The sequence below is a fragment of the Piliocolobus tephrosceles genome, chromosome 16 (assembly GCF_002776525.5).
Source record: "Piliocolobus tephrosceles isolate RC106 chromosome 16, ASM277652v3, whole genome shotgun sequence".
Lineage (NCBI taxonomy): Eukaryota > Metazoa > Chordata > Mammalia > Primates > Cercopithecidae > Piliocolobus > Piliocolobus tephrosceles.
Genome location: NC_045449.1, coordinates 74719089 through 74739725, shown reverse-complemented (window position 1 = coordinate 74739725; position 20637 = coordinate 74719089). Strand labels below are relative to the sequence as shown.

General features: G+C 59.6%; 1 protein-coding gene and 1 pseudogene across 3 annotated transcripts in view; one reads left to right on the top strand and one right to left on the bottom strand.

Annotated features, from left to right (window-relative positions):
• Positions 1–3113: 3113 nt before the first annotated feature.
• Positions 3114–5741, top strand: LOC111542274 (annotated as a pseudogene).
• Positions 5742–8381: 2640 nt separating this feature from the next.
• The window catches only part of RPTOR (regulatory associated protein of MTOR complex 1), a 399056-nt gene continuing 386800 nt past the window's right edge, over positions 8382–20637 (bottom strand). For 2 of the 3 annotated variants that reach the window (XM_026455870.1, XM_026455871.1), the window contains 6 exons: positions 16765–16871; positions 14327–14454; positions 13169–13255; positions 11760–11876; positions 11297–11426; positions 8495–10481 (listed from right to left, as the gene is read on the bottom strand). In XM_026455870.1, the coding sequence (XP_026311655.1) occupies positions 10413–10481; positions 11297–11426; positions 11760–11876; positions 13169–13255; positions 14327–14454; positions 16765–16871 (638 nt within the window). In that variant the 3' untranslated portion in view covers positions 8495–10412. Of the gene's footprint in view, positions 10482–11296; positions 11427–11759; positions 11877–13168; positions 13256–14326; positions 14455–16764; positions 16872–20637 lie in introns of all 3 variants that reach the window. The other variant, XM_026455869.2, reaches the window with a different exon arrangement.

Here is a 20637-nt window from a genome sequence, read left to right as displayed (position 1 = left end):
CTTCATCCATACGTCCAAATACCAACCATGGGCCCCGACCTTAACGACGCCCCTTAACAGCAGGAAGTAGCCAGACAGACGACGGCGCCCCTTTATCACTATTATCAATAAAAGGTTGGACTGTTTGGACGAACGGAGGCAGGATGGTTCACTTCCGGGTTCTTCTTCACCACCAACTCTTCCCATGTGTGCGAGAATGCAGCTGACGCCCGGGAAGGTGAAGATTAATCAGGCATGCACCAGGTGATGTCAATCCGAGGAGACCAAGATTTACCTGGTGGCACCTGCGGAGCCCCCCTCCCCCGACATGCCCGTGCCCCGCCTATTGCCCTTCCACTCCTAGAAAAGTCGCTCCCAGCAGATGCGCCCGGGGCGGGCTTTCTCAGCCCCCACTCTTGTCGGGACTGTATTAGAAACCGCCCCCCCCCCCCCCCCAGCTCCGGTCCCTGAAGCTAGATGACCAAAGAATAAATTTGCAGTTTTGCTTTTAGCCTTGCCTACTCGCTGGTTCTTTTGTGCCCACTCTGGTGGTCTTAGAAAAACAAATCAATCAACTCGTGATTTTCTGGTTTTCTTTTTATTTTTTTTTTAATTGTCAAATGATCCTTTATTGAAGTATTTTCCTTTGTGCTTCTTAACTAGCTGGGCATTCCCCGGCACCATTGTTGATGTCATCTATGTCATGAGGGTGGCGGCCATCGGCATTGCGGCCCAGGGACTGGGCAGTCCCCAGGATCTTTGTAATGGCTCCAGAGAGTTCTCTGGCTAAAGGTCAGTGCCGCATCTGTGGGGCGATGTTGACGATCTCATCAAAAGTGATATTGCCACTGTGTTGAATGTTTTTCTGTTTCTTTTTGTCTCCTGGCGGTTCCTTGAGGGCTTGGATGATCAGGACAGAGGCAGAAGGCACCACCTCACCCTGGGCCCGTCTGTTCTGAATGGTCAGTTTCACTGTAATCCTCAGACCCTTCCAGTCACCGGATGCCTTGGCAATGTTATCACCAGGCTTTTTTGGAGACAGATCCATGGGGCGGTCTTGGGGGCCAGCGCAGATGTGACACCGACTTTGCCCCCGCTCACCTCAGGTATATGACTTTGACCTTGTTTTTTTTTTGAAACGGAGTCTCGCTCTGTCGCCCAGGCTGGAGTGCAGTGGCCAGATCTCCGCTCACTGCAAGCTCTGCCTCCCGGGTTCACGCCATTCTCCTGCCTCAGCCTCCCGAGTAGCTGGGACTACAGGCGCCCGCCACCACGCCCGGCTAAATTTTTTTTGTATTTTTAGTAGAGACAGGGTTTCACCGTCTTAGCCAGGATGGTCTCAATCTCCTGACCTCGTGATCCGCCTGCCTCGGCCTCCCAAAGTGCTGGGATTACAGGCGTGAGCCACCGCGCCTGGCCCAGTCTCCTCCCTTTACAGGCTGTGAGGACGGGCATCCTGCACACTGTGAGGACTTTCCTAGCCAGCTGGGTGGACAGCAGTGCCTCATCTGGGTCTTCCAGTTAGGGGAGAAGCTGGGCTCAGAGTATGAAGATGGGGTCGGCTGTGTTACTGCCCAGGGGCTCCCCCTCCTGCAGGGCAGGTCATGCTACCGTGCCGGCGACAAACTGCCTCTCCTGCATCCAGCCCCTTCTTGCTATGGTTGGGGGCCTTTCTGGGAGCCCTTAAGCTCTTGTCTCTCACAGGGATGGTGTGCGCCACCCAGGCAGGCTCTGTTGGTCCAGATCCCAGGCCCACCTGGGCCTCTGCTTCACGCAGGTGGCGGCTGGTCCCGCTCCACAGTCTGCGTTTGCTGCCTTTTCTTTCTCTTTCTAACACGGAGGGCATGGAGGGGGCTGTGGCTGGTAAACCCAATGTGCCTTGCTCTTGCACTCCCTGGCACCTTTTGGATCCCAGGCTGCTCGTTGGGGGGCTGTGAGAGGCCCTGTGCCACCCTGGGGTTGGTGCTTTCTGGGCTGGCTCCCCCAGTGCTGGGTTTGGGGACCCTCGCTGCAGGGTGGGGCCTGGTTCGCTGCAGGGTGGGGCCTGGTTGGCTGCAGGTGGGACCTGGTTGGCTGCAGGGTGGGGCCTGGTTGACTGCAGGGTGGGACCTGGTTGGCTGCAGGTGGGACCTGGTTGGCTGCAGGGTGGGGCCTGGTTGGCTGCAGGGTGGGGCCTGGTTGGCTGCAGGGTGGGACCTGGTTGGCTGCAGGGTGGGACGTGGTTGACCTAGCAGCTGCTGAAGGTGGAAGCGGCCGGCAGTTGGGAGCTGGTTCTCTGTGGGGCGAACTCTGACCACGGTGAGCCAGGCGGGGGCCAGGACTGGGGAGCGGTTGGTGGGGTGTGCGGGCGGTTCTCTGGGCCTCCCCTTGCTGGGAGGTGAGGCTGGGACCTCATGTGGGGAACCCCTAGCCCCCAGCTCCTGCCAGCTGTTGGAGGCTGTGGAGCTTCCTGGCCCCACAGCTTGTCCTTCCTGGAGGGCCCTGGGGGCTTAGACCCTCCGGCAAAGCCTTCCCACCCAGCCCTGCAGCTCGCCTGTGGTGGGTGGTGGATGACCCTGGAGGGCAGCCAGGAGAGCCTCCAAGGGGATGTCAGAGGGGAACCCACAGCTTTGAGGTACCCCGTGCCTCTCCCTGCAGATGCGGCTGTGGTTCTGTTGGCCCCGCCAGGCTGTGGGATCTCAGTGGGGGTCCTGGGGTCTGGGCAGCTCTTCTGACCTCATCAGATGGCATCTGCCCTCCGATGCTGAGCTGTGGGTGACATCAGCTTTCTGGGCCCAGGAGGCCACCTGGCAGGATGACTGAAGCAGCCTTGGGGAGTGACCTTGGTGGCTGTTGCTGGTGGCTGTGAGCCCTGCACAAGTGTCCCTGGCCTCAGCACTGGGGGCTCCTCACTTCCCGGCCCCTGGAAGCAAACTCGGAGTGTGCCTGTGGGGCCACAGGCTGTTTGGAGGACGCTGCAGTGATGGCCTTCTGGGAAGTGAGGGCTGGGTTTTGGAGGAGGAGGTGGGAGGTGGGGGGTCCTGAACTGCATTTCCTGCCATATCAGGACCCAGGGCCAGGGACAGCGGGTGTCTCAGGGGCTGCATGGACGATGGGGGAGGAAATGCAGGCTGGAGGGGGAGGGGGTGGAGCACATGGGCTGCCTGGCCCTGTCTTGGGGACATGAAGCCTGGTTTGCCAGGTGGGAACTGAGGGACCTGTGCTCCAAGAGACACATCCAGGGGCTGCGATCAATTTCCAAAGGGCCTTTTCTCCTTTCAGCGATGCTGTTAAGACAGACAATGAATCATGTGCCACGAACATCTCAGGAGAACCCGTGAGCTCAGGAGCCGGGGACAGAGCCCCATTTAGAGCGCTCTCTGCACAGCTACACCGCAACCCCGCCCCCACCCGCCCGACGGGACAGCTCCGCAGCTGCAAAGGGTGAGTGCTTGGTTCTGAAGGCAGGGCCCAGCGCCACGGCTCTCCTCGCCTCGCTCTCCTCCATGAGCCTCAGGGACCCGGTGGCCATGGCACCCCCAGTTCTCCCCAGAGTTGCTGTTCCCACCTCTGGCTGTGAGGCAGGTGGCGTGGCAGAGGGGGCTGGCCTGAGATGTGGGCTCCTGCTGTGAGCGGCACAGTGGGGTTTGCCATGCTGACACCAATGACAGAGGTGAACTCATGGCCCCCCAGCCCTGGGGAGCAGAGACCCCACTTCCAGGCAGCAGCAGGGGTACGTGCATCCAGGCCACTCAAAGCTCTCATCACAGCACCCTCCATGGTCTCGGCCCTCCACCAGGCAGTAGGTCACGCCACGCCTTCTCTGTCCTCACAGTGGGGTGGCGGGGCTGGGCGTGTAACTCTTGTTCTGTGTTCCGTGGACACTGGTGCCTGGGTCACACACCAGTGGATGCAGCCTCAGAGCCGCAGGAGCCCTGTGGTTGCTCCTGCTCCTGGCATGGCAGGGCCAGCACGGGGACTGTGGGGCCCCGGAGGAGGGACCCCCCGGCTCATTATGCAGAGGAGGCCGCAGTCAGGCCGACACAGGATGCGCAGGAGAGGATGGGATGGGCAGGGAAGCCATCTCAACAGCTGCAGGAGGCTCCTTCCCAAGGTGGAGGAGCGGGAAGGACGGGCAGGCCCCAGGCAGTTGGGCTCTTTCTCCTCCAGCTCAGGAGCCACCGACAGGATGTGGCCTCATCTGGGTGGCACCAGGTGACCAGGCCCAGCTCAGGGTCCACCGTCCTCTGATGGTCTAGGTGGATACTGAGCAGCCCTGGGACTTGGCACTGGCTGAGCTGTGTTCTTCCCAACTCCCAACCCCTGCGGCACCCACAGTTGTGAGTCCTCAGGTGTGACCTCGGACAGGGTCCATCAGCTGCTTCCCTGGTGCCCGTGCCGTTCTGGAAGCTTCTGTGATCTTGTTTGCTCACAGCACTCCTGCCTGCAGTAACTGTCCCCATGTTAAGATGAGGTACAGGCTGGGGCTTGGAGGTGCCACGGTGGCGTCAGTGTCCCTGGGCCACCTAGCAAACCACCGTGGGCCCGGCAGCCTGAGCAGCAGGCCTGTATTCCCTCCCACACACTCTGGAGGCTGGACGTGGAGATAGACGGGCCTCTGGGCTGTCTTCTTCCCGGACCACTCTCCCTGGCAGGTAGGCTGCGTCCTTGCGTGGCCGTCCCTCTGTGCACAGCTGTGTCATCTTCCTTCTCATAAGGACACCAGTCCTATTGCATTAGGGCCACCCCGGTGACCTCGTTTCACTGTACTCACCCGTGCAAAGGCCCTGTCTCCAAACACAACCTCAGGCCCGGGTGCAGGGATTCCGGCGCTGGGGCTTCCGCAGGCGGATGTGGGAGGCTCCGCTTGGCCCCCCCGGCCTCCCCGCCTGCCCTGTGTCCTTCAAGGATTCCTTCCCGGTCTGTGCCGGACTCTGAGGCTCTGTTCCGTCTGGGTACGTGTGGGCTCCGGACCACCCGGTAACTGAGTGTGAGACGCAGACCCCCAGAGGACAACTGCTCTGCCACCTCCCGAGGGCGATCTGCCAGACCCCTGGAAGGGGGCCAGGCACAGATGTGTGTTGGAGGTCACAGTCAGTCGCCCATCTGGCGGGTGCCTGTAGTCCCACCCAGCAGAGCTGCGACGAGCAGGAGCCCCCATGACAGGCAGCCTCAGGGGCTGACACTCCTGTGAGCACTCCCGTGGGACAGCCCCTGTGGCCACCCCGGCCCTCACCAGTCCCTCGCCGGAGGACTGAGCCTTCCTCCATGTGGTGTCACCAGGCCTGGCCCCTTCGCCACAGCCACGCGGGGTCTGGCAGCAGCAGGGGCAGGTGTGGGCCTGACTCAGCCCTCGCCTCCTCCGAGGCCGGCTTCTGCCACTCGCCCATCCCCATGTTTATGAGCACTCGATTTGTACTCAAGTCTCTGACAGAAAAACTGATGCTAATGGGAAAAATATGACTGTCTCAACAGAAGCCCGCCCGGCGCAGCTGCGTGAGTGCCAGGCGTCTGCCTGAAACAAACTGCAATTCAGTGCAGAATTCCAGGATTCCATGGCAACTGCTCGCGCCCTGCGTTCCGGCCCTGGCTGGGGCTCGGGAGCAGCTGCTGTGTCACGGGGGATCGACTTGTTTACCGGCAGCCCCAGGCACCGGACATGGTACCAGCTCCCCATGCCTTGGCCTGAGGTCTGGGAGGCCCATTGGGGCCGGTGCTTCCCCAACCCCACTGAGCATCTCCTTCTCGCCCTGTGCCACCCACCTGCTGCCCAAGACCCCTGAGTGTTCGTGGGCTCTGCCTGGTGGGCGGGTCTTTGGCTTGTAGACAGGGATTGGTTGGCAGCATAGTGTCCCCTAACGATGTCCACATCCTAACGCTGTCCACATCCTAGTGTGGGAGCCTGTGACTGCCTAGCTCGGGGGATCCAGGTTGTAGATGAAACGAAGGTTGGATCAGCTGACTTTAAACTAGGGAGGTGACCCTGGAGCATCCAGGGGGGCCCAGTGTAATCATAAGTTCCTTAGACGTGGAGGAGGGGCTGGCGTGGAGCCCACACCTGCAATCCCAGTACTTGGGGAAGCCGAGGCAGCAGGATCTCCTGAATCCAGGAGTTCGAAGCCAGCCTGGGCAACATAGTGAGACTGAGAGTCTCGACTCTACAAAAAGTAAACAAAAATTAGCCGGGTGTGGTGGTGCGTGCCTGTGGTCCCAGCTACTCAGGAGGCTGAGGTGGGAGGATTGCTTGAGCCTAGGAGGTCAAAGCTGCAGTGGTCATCACACCCCTGCACTCCAGCCTGGGTGACAGTGAGACCCTCGCAAAAAAAAAAAAAAAAAAAAAAAAGTGGAGGAGGGAGGCAGGCGGGTCAGGCTCAGTGAGGAGGTGAGGACTGGACCAGCCACTGCTGGCTCTGAAGAGAGAGGGAGGGGCTGGAGCCATGGGCTGCAGGCTGCCTCTGGGAGCTGGAACAGGTGAGAAAGGGTCTGTCCAGGGGAGCGCAGCCCGGCCAAATCCTGGATTTTAGCCCAGTGAGCCTGAGTCTGCATCTGTGTTGCTCTCACTGGCCACAGCTTGTGGACGTTGGTGGCTGCAGCCACAGGAAGCTTCGGGCACAAAGTGGCTTTGTCATTCTGGGGACACGGGCCTCGAGGCCAAGGCTGTTCTCAAATCTTGGCCCTCTGTTCTCTGCTGTGCCCCCGCCCCGGCCACACCCACCCAGCCTCCGTGCACCCACGTGTCCCACAGCAGGCGCTGCTGTCGTCCCCGGCCTGGCTGACCCCCGCGCCTGCCCACCCTCTAAGGACCTTGTCACGGGCCTCCAGAGGTGCTTTCCGGCCTCTGCCCCTCCCAGGGCCCGGGCTGCAGTGACTGGAATGAGGGATGACATGAACACGAGGAAAGCCCTGAAGGGCCATTCAGTGCAGGGCTGAGCGAGAGAGGACGTCCTCGAGGAGGCACGAGCCCTGGTGATGAGGCCATGGTGGGTGGGGACCAGCGGGTAGCAGGCGCCGCCTCTGGGTCCCGAGCTGCCACTCCCACCGGCCTGCTCCAGGGCGGGACGCGCCTTGCACAGGCAGCACCTGTAGGTCGAGTGTGTGGCTCCCCCAGCCCCAACCCACCCCCCAGCCCGAGTGTTGGAGCAAAGGTCTCTGCACATGGCCTTGGGGTGGTGTTAGGACCCCAGTCACTGCCACCACTCAACAGACAGGGCTTCGGGCACGTTACTCAATGCCTGGGACCCAATTTCTGGTCAGTGGGCGAGAGGGGCCAGGGGGACAAGAGCCTGTTCCCAAGCTCTCCAGGAAGTCAGGGCTCTGTGGTGGTGCAGAGTGGCTGACATGACCGTCCCCTCAGACCCGTCTCCCACTCACCCTGCAGGACCATGCCCAGGCCTGTTGCCTCTGCTGTGGCTTCCAGAACATTCTCCCCAGCTGCCAACCCCTGCACAGACCTTCCTGCTTGGGAAAAGCCCCAGGGGACAGACCGTGTCCTGCAGAGCAGAGTGTGATCTAGAAACAGGAGCCTTTCAAGAATTGGCCAGACAGGGACTGGCGTGGTGGCTCACGCTGGGAGGCTGAGGCGGGTGGATCACCTGAGGTCAAAAGTTCAAAACCAGCCTGGCCAACATGGTGAAACCGTCTCCACTAAAAATATAAAAGTTAGCCAGGTGTGGTGGCTAATTACTTATTACTTGAGAGGCTAAGGCAGAAGAATTGCTTGAACCCAGGAGGCAGAGGTTGAGGTGAACCAAGATCGCGCCACTGCACTCCAGCCAGGGTGACCGAGACTCCGTCTCAAAACAAAAAACAAACCCAAAAAGAGTTGACCAGAGGGATGTGCAGATGTGACTAGGACTAAGGACCCGCACGACCCGAGGCGGCATGGTCCCCAGGCCTGGAAACACTTCTGGCCTGCATCAGAAGGGGAAGTGGTGGTGGGCGTGGCTCAGAGGCCCTGAAGTGGAAGAAGGAGCCACGAGCCAAGGAGAGCGGAGGCCTCCAGAGGTGGGGAAGTGGCTTCTCCCTCAGCAGCTCTGACGTGGCCCAGATTTCAATGCAGACTTGAAAGGGGCCTCTGACTGTGAGAGGGTAACTGTCATTTTACAGAGAAAGAAATGTGTCCGGCCTACGTCACAGCACAGCTGTCACCACAGAGCGTGCTCCCTGATGTGGGGTCTGTGCCACAGGGCGGGGGGCACTGCCTGGGAGGAGGATTGCTGCCCGGGAGATGAGGACCGAGACCTTTGCACACCCCTCAACATGCCAGGCCCCCTATGGCCATGTGCCTGCCTGGAGAGCTGCTGGTGGCCCTGGGGACAGCAAGAGGACCCGGGCAAGGTCCCCCCACCCCAGCTCTACTCTGACCTACGACCCCTGTGGTGGGGGTGGGCAGTTTGCTTAAAGACACAGCCGCCAGCCACAGAGTCTGCGCGTGTTGTTTACTGTTTGTCCTGCTCGTAGCTTCACATTGCCATTTTGTGTTTTGTCAAAGTCTTTCTCAATTCGCATTTGGTAAAATAAATAGAGATAAGGAGCCTTTAGGCCGGCACTCTCTCGAGCCCTGGTTAACGTCGTGATTGAATTTTCGCATCAGACCTGTGAAGACAGCTCACGTGCAGGTGGCACGCGGAGCCCATGGGGGCGGCTCCAGGGCGGAGCGGGGGCAGGAGGGTCTTGCCCCCTCCGGAGCCACCTGCCTTTTGACAGGTGGTGGTTTTGTCTCAAAACAAACAGAAACGCGTGTTAGGTAAGAATCGAGTTGGACTGGATGGGAAGCTGTGTGTGCGGGTGGAGCTGGGCTTCTGGAAGATTCTGGTGTTGCCGCCTGGCATGCCTTGTGAGCTGAGGCCGGGACTTGTGGGGGTCGGGGCTCTCTACACCTTCCGGACCTGGTCTGCCCGCTCGGCCCAGATGTGGGGATGGGATTCCTGCCAGAACCTCCTTCTGGTGGGAGCTCGCATTCCAATCAAGAGCAGCGGAGGGGCCGCCTCTGTCCCACCTTGTCACGTCCCGGCCAGCCCCGGCTTAGACTCCAGCTCGGCCCCCGAAGACCACGTGTTTCTCTGACCAAACGCAGCCAGGCAGGGTTCCATCCACCCAGAAGATGCTCTTGGCCAGGGCAGGACGCCAGTCACACCACAGGGGAGCTGGGCCTCGCCGTGCCCGCTCTCACTCCCATGGTCATGGGCCTCTTAGTGCCACAGTGAAGCCACTTGGCTCCTCCACCTCTCCATGATCCTGATTCCCGACGAACATCGAAAAAATGCTTTTCAAAATACCATCATTGTGGTTGTGTTCTGTTTGCAAAACTGCTCACACACGCCCCGAGGCCCCTCCTGGGCGGGACTGTCCACACAGCTCCTGTCTGCACCACAGGCCCAGCTGCAAGCCAAGGTCGCATCAGCATGGGTGACTCAGGGCTGGAGATGGGGCTGGTGTCACCCAGAGCTGTCTAGGACCCGGCAGTGCCTCTCACCTGTGTGTGATGAACGTGTGCGGACAGAGCACGGAGACCACGCCGCCTGCATGTGTGCCCCGGGTGCCAGCCGTGGTGCCCGCACATGCGTGTGCTACACCCGTGTGCGGGCACAGGCACGGAGACCACAGGCCGGGGAAGAGCAGCCCTTCGGAAGGAAAGGGGCCCTGTGGATTAAGGCAGGGGCTACACTGCCAAGGACCTGCCTCTCCTGTGCGTGGCCACAGAGGCCCCTGCTGACAGCTCTGCGTGAGAGGGGCCAAAACTAGAGTCTAGAGACCTGGAGGTGCAGGGAGGGTGGGCTGTGGAGAAGGGGCTGCGCTCCTCCCTTTCAGTGATGCGGCCAGCGGCCAAGGACAGCCCGGCCCCCCCGGGCGGCTTTCTTCATACCCGCCAGCTAGAGGGGCGTCTCCTTCTTCCCCTCTCTTGGTTTCCCGAATTTCCAGTGTGCCCCAGCCGGCTAGGAAATGTCCCTGCTTGCGTGCACTGACTGTGAGAGGCGGTGGGCCTGGCTGGGGCAGCACCTCTCGCTCGCTCTTGGCCTGATGGGGACGGCTGCTCCAGGGACCTGTAGGAGCCCCAGCGCCTGCCTCTCCTCCAGGGCTCTGTCTGGGGGTTTTGCTGCAGCTAATGCTCTGATTACATGGAAATAAAATGAGGTGTTTCCCCTTTCAACGTCTCAGAGAAACACAGAACAGGAGAGGGACAGAGGCGCTGCGGCCGCGGGGTGCACCCGGATGCTGGTGCTCAGTGGGAGGCCACCGTGGTCACCCCAGCCCTCCCCTCCCCTCACATTCCGGACACGACAGCGCAGACAGACGAAAGCGAGTAGCAGGGCCCTCCTGCCGTCACCAGCAGCTAAGGCAGCAGCCAACGTTCACACCGCGGGGCCGCAGCGGCCGACACCCCACGCCCCGGCAAGTGGCAGCTTCACTATGTACAGCAGGCGGCCATGGCCTGGCGGGCCCGGGTCACGCCGTTATCTGACGCGCTTCTCCACCGAGTACACGGAGATGTAGTAGTCATTGCTTCCCACGGCCAGGTGAGGCTGCAGGAGAGAGGAGAAGGGGTGAGCAGGGGTTCAGGTGCAGGCAGACACTGCGGGCGGGGACGGCGTGCGGGCCAACCCGCGTCCTTAGGCAGCTCCTGCCGGGGTCTCAGGAATCCCTGCGCCCACCTCAGGCCCGGAAGTGCTGGGCCGGCACCCACCAGTCCTCTCTGCAGGGCCCATGCGTGCTGCGCTCCGTGAGGGGTGTGGTGCCGCCCCCGGGCCCTGCGTGTTGTTTCAGCACTGCCCCACAGGGACAGCTCTGGGATCTAATATCACATGTGTCAGCAGAGCTGCATGCCTGAAGCCTGAAGGCATGAACGCAAGAAGGCAGGCGGGCAGGATCCTAATCTAAAGACAATGGCCTGAAGCCACGTGGGAAGGCTGCAACCAAGGCCAGAGAGCCGTGCAGGTGGGGCCCAGCTGCACAGGGGACGGGGTGAGGACTCGGTCACACAGGGGACGGGGTGAGGGCCGCACAGGGGACGGGGTGAGGGCTGCAGAGGGATGGACACCCTGAGCGACTGCCTGGAGGTCCCCGGGGATGGCTTTAGTGCAAGGTCTGAGGACAGGAGCTCTGCCCGACCACTGTGGATGCGCCGTCAATTCTTCCCAGAGTGACGGGACTGGCGCTCTGCTTCTGGGCCGAGTGCAGGGTGGGGCAGGGGCCCTGGAGATCCTGGGCCACGGGCAAGTCTCTTCTTCAGGTGGCCAGTGGACCCCACTGTGGTGTGAGGTGCCCAGGCAGGACCCCTGGCCTCCCATCCCTCGCCCCTGGCCTCCGGCCCCCAGCCCCCCCCCGCCGCTGCACTGACCCAGTGTGGGTGGAAGGCCAGGCAGCTGATGGCGCCGACCCGCTGGCCCATGAAGCCGTCGTAGTACTTGATGTTGTTGATCAGCTCGCCGCCCCCGTTGTAGATGGCGGTGAATTGATTGACGGAGCCACTGTGGGGAGAGAAAGGTCCCAGTGTCACTGCCCTCTCCTCTGAGGATGGAAGAAAGACAGGTGCACAGGCCGAGACTGCAGGGACAGGCCGGCTCGGGGCAGGTGTGACCCTCTGGTCACTCTCGCTGAGGACTCGGGCCTGGCAGGGCCCTGAGAGTTGATCCTGAGAGAAGGATGTGGTGGGCAGAGATCTTTTGTTTTTATGTCCCAACAGCAGTGAAATCCTACCCTGCCCTCCGTCAGCTCCTGTGGGGGCAGGCACACAAGAGCCTCGTGTTTGCACAGATGCCGGAGGCGGGGAGCGGGGAGGCCACGGAGACGGCGGCACCTACCACGCGATCAGGTCCGCCTGGGGGTGGATGTCCAGGGCTGTCAGCCCCTTCACGATCTGAAGCACATTCACCGACTCGGGCATCCGGGGATCGAAGATGCGCACATCTCCGTTGACGCTGCCAAGAGAGGGTCACGGTGACACCTCTGCCTGGAGTCCCCAGGAGGGGCCTGACCAGGGGGACGGTGGAACCGGGTGTGGGGGTCGCACGCCTGTTTGCACACACGCTGCTCAAGGAAAAAGCTCCCTGGATGCTCAGCGCCCCCAGTGAGGGCTGCCCAGGCGGGGCCCAGACACGCCCCGCACTGGTCTCAGGGCCAAGGCTGCCCCTCAAGCTCCCTCAGATCCAGAAAAGGCCCGGAGCTTTCTGGCCTAGAGAAATGGCCACGAGCACAGACGCAGGAGGAGGCTGCAAGCTACTGGTTTCATTTCCAGCCAGAGATTAGATTTCATGCAATAGGGGCCTACAGTCCCGGGAGACAGAGCCTAGATGGCGGGCTGTGGCCTGAGGGATGGCCTGGCCCTTTTGAGGCCCCGTCGCTCCTGCCTTCCACCCTAGCAGGCGTCCATCCCAAGAGTTATGTCTGGCTTTTATATCACAAACAAGGGGGGAAAGAGCATCTCTTTGAAGAAATGCTGGCTTTGTGTTCATAAATTACATTCTGCTCTCCCTTTAATAGGCAAATAAATATTCCCTGCTCTTGGTGCTGTATTCACCAAGCAGCAGAACTGAATTTACGTGCAGACAACTGCCACATGCCTGGCGGATGCGCCGCCCCTGCCGCTCGGCCACCCCTGCTGTGGAGGGAGAGCCGCTGCCCAGCTCCCCCACTCCGACCCTCCGCGCGGCAGCCCAGGAAAGTTCCCAAAGCGCCTGCAGGTCAGGTGTCCCCCAGCAGGGGGAGCAGCCGTGGCCCCGGGCCCCTGGGGGCTGTGCCTGACCTTTCTGGCCAGTTCCAGGGCAGGAGTTAATTACTGCCCGAAATGCCATCCCCTTTCAGCTGTTTAGATACCAAGGACATATTTTATTTTATTTATTTATTTATTTTGAGACGGAGTCTCGCTCTGTCGCCCAGGCTGGGGTGCAGTGGCCGGATCTCAGCTCACTGTGAGCTCCGCCTCCCGGGTTTACGCCATTCTCCTGCCTCAGCCTCCCGAGTAGCTGGGACTACAGGCGCCCGCCACCTCGCCCGGCTAGTTTTTTGTACTTTTTTTAGTAGAGACGGGGGTTTCACCGTGTTTGCCAGGATGGTCTCGATCTCCTGACCTCGTGATCCGCCCGTCTCGGCCTCCCAAAGTGCTGGGATTACAGGCTTGAGCCACCGCGTCCGGCCCCCAAGGACATATTTTAAAAGGAGGGGAAAATAATGTTTTACAGCAGAACGGCTGCTACCGATCGGCGCTCCTCACCTCACGCTCACGATGTGGCCGTCCGGGCGCTTCTGCAGGGAGGCCTTCACCACCCAGGCTGTGTGCTCCCGGTACGTCATGACGCGGCTGCAGGGGAGGGGTGCGCTCAGCATGGGCTTCCCTGAAGGATGTCCCCATCCTTCGGGGCTCTCACCAGGGGCTGCCCAGGTCTGCCTGTGCCAGGGGGTCCGCACCAGGGACTGCCCACGTCTGCCTGTGCCAGCGGGTCCGCAGGCCCTCGCCCGTCCGCTCCCAGGAGGAGCCAGTGCCCACGCAGGGTCAGAGCCCCCTTCAGGTGACCTGCTCCAGCAGAGACCCCCTGTGTCCTCCCTAGGCCGGCTCAGGGCTGGGCCCTAGGTCACCGTCAGGCCTCTGGAGGACTGTCTGAGCCACATGGGAGCTGCCCAGAGACGGGGGCCAGGCGGCCATCGCAGCGCTCTCAGACCCTGCCCACCCTTTGCTTTGCTTCCCTCAAAACTCCTCACTGTGCCTCCCGGATCTGTGCAGTCTGGAGGGTTAGGAATGAGAATCCCAGACTTAAAGCTGATGAAGCTGGGGGCACGAGGACCTTCTGAGAATCCTCGCTCTGTGCTGGGTGAAATTTACTTCTGCTGTATCAGCCGTGTGGGCCAAGACAGACTGTCCCCTGCTAGGCCCGGACAGCACCTGCCTACAGGGGTGCTCGGCAGAGGCAGTGCCCGGGGCTGCTGTGCCCACGCGTGTGCCCTCAGACATCCCTCCCTGGACACTTGCTGCGTGACCCAGGAGGTGGCAGGCAGTGGCAGTATTCTGTTCAGGTGAGCTCAGAGGTGGCAGGTGTCTGGCTGGGGCCCCCGCCTCACCCCGATAGCCTCTGCCTCCAGTCCACTGGCTCACCCCACACGGCCTGTACCCTGTGCTCCTCCACAGGCTGTGGGATGCACCTCTGTGGGGGAGCCCTTTGTGAGATGGGCCTCCGTGGGATAGGCCTTGGTGGGACGGGCCTGGTGGTTTTGGGGAGCCCAGCAGGACTGGCCTAAATACTCCACTGTGGGCTCCTGGGGAAGCTTTGCATCTCACTGAGAAACCTGGACCCAACCAGCTGGCAGTGACACAGCCTCTACCACCTAGAAGGCGCCCTGCCACCACTGGGGGAGGGAGAGGACAGGGCGAAGGTACCATTCGCTGAGCGCCATCCTTCTGTCGTAGACGCGGATGGAGCCATCACCAAGGCCAGCTACGATGAGCGAGCGGTGGGAATCACAGGACAGACTTGTCACGCAGCTGTCTGCGCCCGTGGGGATGTCCTAGGGCCAAACACAGGCAGCCCGGTGAAGACCTGGGCACTGAGCTGCCCTCCCTGCTGTCCTGCAGCACCAGGACCCGTCTTGCCTCCCTGGCTGTGGGGATCCCCCTTCCTGGCTGCAGGGGCCTTTCTCTCTATCGAGGGAAGCATCAAAGGCCCAGGGAGCCCAGGAGTCCCAGGGAGAGGCAGGGGCTGGCAGGGCACTGAGTCACACCCTTGTCCATTGGCCTTGGAGGGACAGCCCTGAGGCCCTGAGGCGCCTGGGCCCCGAGCCAGTGAGGCAGAGCCCAGCCCCACCCCGAGCAGCGGCCTGCAAACGCCTCTGGGAAGGACTGGCTGTCAGTGCCAATTAAACTTCCAACCTCTTTCTGTTTCCTAAAAAGGACAGCAAAACACATTTTGGCAGGAGGACTCCTCCTCACTGGCTGCTTCTCAGAACTTCTAATGAGCTATGGGATGAGGCCAGGAGGGGTCGCCTGGCTCCCTCGGGGGCTGTAAGTGCTGGAGAAGTGGGGGTGGGGGGCGATGGCACCTGCCAGGGACGCAGGAGGAAAAGGGCCACGAGAGGGACAGCACTTTCCATGCATGAGGGGCGGTGCTGGGCTGTGTACTCCAGGAGGAAACCCAGGCGTGGGGACGATGGGGCCGGACCCCTGCGAGGGGCAGAGGTGGCTCTGGGAACACCTGCTGTGCTCTGTGCCTCCACGCACCTCTGCAGGAACAGCACCTGCCCCGCAGGCCACCCGGGCCTCTAAGCCCCAACTGGTGACCAGACCCTGGGGATCAGGGTGTCCACGCCGTGCCCTGAGGGCCACGTCTCGAGTGAAGCCACAGCTCCAGGCAGGCCCAAGGCCCCTCCACCCCAAAGAAGGTGCCATGAAAGCTGCTGGTGCCTTGTGGGATCCGTGGTCAGGTCAGAGGAGACGCTGCCCACAGGGAGAGGCCTGGGCCAGGTTCTCGGGCTGCTGCTGCCCGGAGCAGCCACAGCGGCTTTGAGCAGCTGAGGGTGCCCAGGCCTCCTGTCTGCTGGGCCTACACCACACGGCCCTCTACGGCAGGGCTGAGCCATCCCTTCTGACACCAGACAGCCCGGGAGAGAGGCTGGGGACGGCCTCTGCTCCAAACCTCTCCCTGGAGACCCGGGGGAAGGGAATCCTGGCTCTAAAGCCACCCAGGCGCTGTCCCTCACAGCATCTGTGGTCTCGCCTCTGCTCCGAACGAAGTCAATGCACTTAGATTTCTGCTGAGCGCGGCCTCCTTAGGTCTCTACCACTTTTCCAGGCTGTTTTGGGCAAAACCAATGTACTCCGCTTTTTGTCAAAACTGAAAATAACAGATGCTTTAAGAAGCAAAGAGGCTTCTGGTCAGGCGCAGTGGCTCATGCCTGTAATCCCAGCACTCTGGGAGGCTGAGGTGGGTGGATCACGAGGTTAGGAGATCGAAACCATCCTGGCTAACACGTGAAACCCCATCTCTACTAAAAATACAAAAAAAATTAGCCGGGCGTGGTGCAAGCGCCTGTAGTCCCAGCTACTTGGGAGGCTGAGGCAGGAGAATGGCGTGAACCTGGGAGGCGGAGCTTGCAGTGAGCTGAGATCACGCTACTGCACTCCAGCCTGGGTGACAGAGTGAGACTCCGTCTCAAACAAACAAACAAAAAAAAAAAAAAAAAAAAAAGAAGCAAAAAGCCTTCTGTAGTGGCTCACACCTGTAATCTCAGTGCTTTGGGAAGCCACGGCAGGAAGATTGCCGGAGCCAGGAATTCGAGACCAGCTTGGGCAAATACTGAGACCCCCGTCTCTACAAAAAGTTTAAAAAATTAGTCAGGCGTGGGTCCGCATGCCTGTAGTTCCAGCTACTTGTGGGGGTGAGATGGGAGCATCACGTGGGACAGGAGGTTGAGACTGCAGTGAGCTGTGACTGCACCACTGCACCCCAGCCTGGGTGATGCAGGGTGACAGAGTGAGACCCCATCTCAAAAAAACAAAAACAAACAACCCTACAAATATTCAATCTCATTTACAACGGCTCACCCTGCTGGTTTCTGACATTCCTTAACTTGCAGAGAGAAGACCCTGCTTGAAAACAGTCAGAGCTGGCACAGGCTGAGCCACACTGTAGCGCGGGGTTGAACACGGTGGTTCACCTGCATCCACAGGCCTCAGGGAGCCCATGTCTCCTCCCGGCATTGTCCCGGCACTGTCCTTCCAGGTCCTGCCTCACCACACACTGTGCTGGGCTCTGTGATGAGGACCAGCCCTGCACACGCTGCCCCGCAGGCCTGGGGCTTGGGGGACACTCGCATGGTTACCTGCACCTTCATCTCACGGTCTGTGTCCCAGATCCGGACGATCCGCACGTCCCCCGAGCTCATGAGGAGGCCGGTCTCCTGCTCCCAGTCCACCACCATCCCGGCTCCTGGAGAGACACAGTGGGACGTGGCGTCACCCCGTGGGCCCTCGCCTTGGGCAGGCTTTGGGGCCTGCTCTGGGCAGCCACTTGGCCAGGGGCTCCAAGGAACCCCTGCCGCCACTGAGCCCATCTGGTGGGTCCATATGCCTCACGTGAGCTCCTGCTGGGGCCCCTGGTGTGCCCCACGTCCAGGCTGGGGCGACAATTCTGAGCCTTCCCCTGACTCGCCTATGACCCAGGCATCTGCTAGAGGGAGCAGCGCCTTCCAGGAACGTCTACGATGCCCGCCGTCTGGACACCTGGGCAGAACTGGCAGGTCTCGGTGACTTTAGGGAGGCTGTCAAGGCTTGAAGATGAGGGTCCTCCTTTTGGCCCTGTCAAAGCTGGAGGAGGCTAGTTCTTCCGAGACAAACAGGAGCTCAGCATGGGCCACGGGCTGGCAGGCTCCAGGCAGCAACGGGCTGATTCCCGACGGCCGGCGTCAGCAAGGGATGGACGGAGAGAACGGGGCAAGGGCTGCCCTTTGTGCAGGGATTAGACAGAGCAGAGCAACCCCACCTCCCGTGACGGCCTCTATTTAAAACCAGATCCAGTTCTAGAAGTGTAATGGAAACTATTTTAAATACAGAACGGAATACCACAGGAATCCTTGACCCACCACTCGGCTCTAACTTTGCTAACTTTTTACCATTGTTTGCTTTTTTTTTTTTTTCCTCAGAGAAGCATAATTTTAGACACAGTAAAAGCATCGTCTGCCCCTGCCCCCGCCTGGGAGAGCCGTCCCGTGGGCTGAGGGCGCCTCCCAGGGCCGCTGAGGTTCTCCTGCTCACGCACGCCCATCGACAACGTAACGCGCCTTCCACATTTCAAAAAGCCTCTTCAATGTCAAAATGGGGCCTACCTTCTGGCGACTTACTTCTTTACTGTTAGGCTTTGAGGATTTATCTGGCCCAAGACACACAGCTCTGGTTAACTCATTTAATCTTGTGTTACCTTCCACTGTACAACTAACCCCGTCATGTGAGCTGCCCCTGGCTTTGTGAACCATGTCACAGTCAACAGCTTCACGTGTCCTTGCAGCTGGAGAAGGAAGCGCCTAGAAGCGGAACTGCCAGTCATGTGTCTTGCATGACTCCGATCTCCCCAGGGAAGGCCACTGCATCCCCCAAATGGGTGACCGTCTACACTCCTGGCAGGACACACACAAGCCAGTGTCCCCAAATCCTTATCGACGTGTGGTGTTTGCCGTTTGTTTCACGTCAGTTGTTTTTTTCACGGCTGTCTGATGTGAAAAAATACAGAACATATTTTTATATATATTCTGTAACTCGTAGATACTGCAAATATCCTTTCTTACTCTGCCACTTACATTACAACTGTGACTTTTTCTTGTGGTCATGAAGAAGCTTGTAGAGTCAAACCTGTCGTCGTCTTTACCCTCGGTCTCCTGTTCAAGCTGTCTTTTTGTTCCTCATGGTTACGAAGATTTCTTCTTGATTTTTCTCTGAAAGGGTTAGGTCTCTCGCTGTGCTGTGTTGTGTGCATAGTGTGAGACGGGGTGTCACCGCATCTTTTTCCATAGGGCACCAGCTGTCCCAACACCATTTAGCAACATGGCTCCTCCCGCAGTGTGCAGAGGTACCCTGACACTTGCGGCCCTTCTGGGCTCACTGCTGCGCCGAGGGCCCTGGTGCCTCTTGGCCTGGCTGCCCTGCAATTGCAGCTGCTTAATGCTGTCCGCGCCTCTTCAATATTGCCTCGGCTGGTCTGCATTTCATAAAAATCTCTCCTGGGAATATAATCAAAAGTGTATGAATAAATGCACAGATTAATTTGAGAACTGCCAGTCTCCATGATGATGAGTCTTTTTATCCACGGCTATGGTGCTGTCAACACTGCATGGGCCTTTTATAGTCTTCAATTAGAGTTTACGCTTTGATCTGTGAAGAAGGAGCCTTTGTTGGATTCATTCCTAGGTATCTTGCAGTTTTTATTCCCGTGGTCCATGATTTCTTTCTTTTCTTTTCTTTTCTTTTTTGCGAGATGTAGTCTTGCTCTTTTGCCCAGGCTGGAGTGCCATGGTGTGATCTTGGCTCACTGCAACCTCTGCCTCCCAGGTTCAAGTGATTCTCCTGCCTCAGCCTCCTGAGTAGCTGGGATTACAGGTGCCTGCCACTATGTCCAGCTAATTTTTGTATTTTTAGTAGAGATGGGGTTTCACCATGTTGGTCAGGCGGGTCTGGAACTATTGACCTCAGGTGATCCATCTGCCTCGGCTTCCCAAAGTGCTGGGATTACAGGCGTCAGCCACCATGCCCGGCCCATGATGTTTTATAATTACATTTTCCAGTTGTTAATTGTTGGCATACATACGTTCTTTATTTTACTTTTGAAATGCAGTGCCAGGCCAGATGTGTTTACACCTGTAATCCCAGCACTTTGGGAGGCCAAGTCAGGAGGACTGGTTGAGCCCAGGAGTTCAAGACCAGCCTGGGCAACATAGCGAGACTTTGTCTTTACAAATAATAAAAGATTAGCCAGTGTAGGCCAGGTGTGGTGGCTCACACCTGTAATCCCAGCACTTTGGGAGGCTGAGGCGGGTGGATCACTTGAGGTCAGGAGTTCGAGACCAGTCTGGCCAACATAGTGAAACACCGTCTCTACTAAAAATACACAAAATAGCCGGGCGTGGTGGCAGGTGTCTGTAATCCCAGCTACTCAGGTGGCTGAGGCAGGAGAATTGCCCGAACCCGGGAGGCGGAGCTTGCAGTGAGCCAAGATCCGCCATGGCACTCCAGCCTGCGCAGCAAAAGTGAAACTCCGTCTCAAAAAAAAAAAAAAAAAAAAAAGACTAGCGGTTGTGGTGGTGGCGCCTGTGAACCAGCTACTCAGGAGCCTGAGGTGGGACGATCGCTCGAGCCCAGGTGGTTGAGGCTGCAGTGAGAGCAAGACCCCATCTCAAACACAAACACAAACACAAACACAAACAAACAAAAAAAGAAGTGTGGTCCCTCTACTGTGATACACCTGAGTCCCGGCAGGAGGAAATGTCCCAGCAGGTCAGAAGCACGAGCCGTGGTGCATCACAGGCTCTCAACTTGCAGCCCTGCTCCTCCGCTGGGAGCTGGGAGCGAGGGCCCGTGTGTGACCTCAGGGAGCCCAGAGCTGTGCCTGGTGGCCCCAGCCCACAGCTGACACGGCCTTCGGGGACCGGGGCCTGGAGCTCTTATGCCTGGTGAGACGCCTCTGCTGCCTTCCCCTGTGGTGAGAGCCTCGTTCTCTGACCCCAAGACCCATGAAGTGCAGCACAGGCTCCTGCTCTGAAGGAAGCACTGGGTGGTCTGGGCTGAGAAGGCCACTTCTCCTCAGGGCTGCTTCCTGATCTGTAAGCTGGGTTCTGCTGTCCTGACCCGGACAGACTGAGAGCCTGGGGGACGGCACAGGCTGCAAGTCTAGTCTCCTGCAGCGTGGCCCAGGTGTGGATGTATGGATGCTTCTGTGTGGATGTGTGGATGCTTCTGGGGGTCTCAGGGACCCCGGGGCCAGCCTGCAGGTGCATCCTTCCAGCACTGCATTTCTGGCAGGTCCGTGCCTTGGACAGGGTGGGAAATTTTCATAAAAGCCAACAACAGAAAGGGCAAGGCAGAGCCAGGGCTCAGCCAGGCGCTCCCGTGCTGAAGCTCAGCTCCTTCCACGGCACCACTGCCTCTGAGCGACCCCAGTGATCTTTTTTTTTTTTTTTTTTGAGACCGAGTCTCGCTCTGTCACCCAG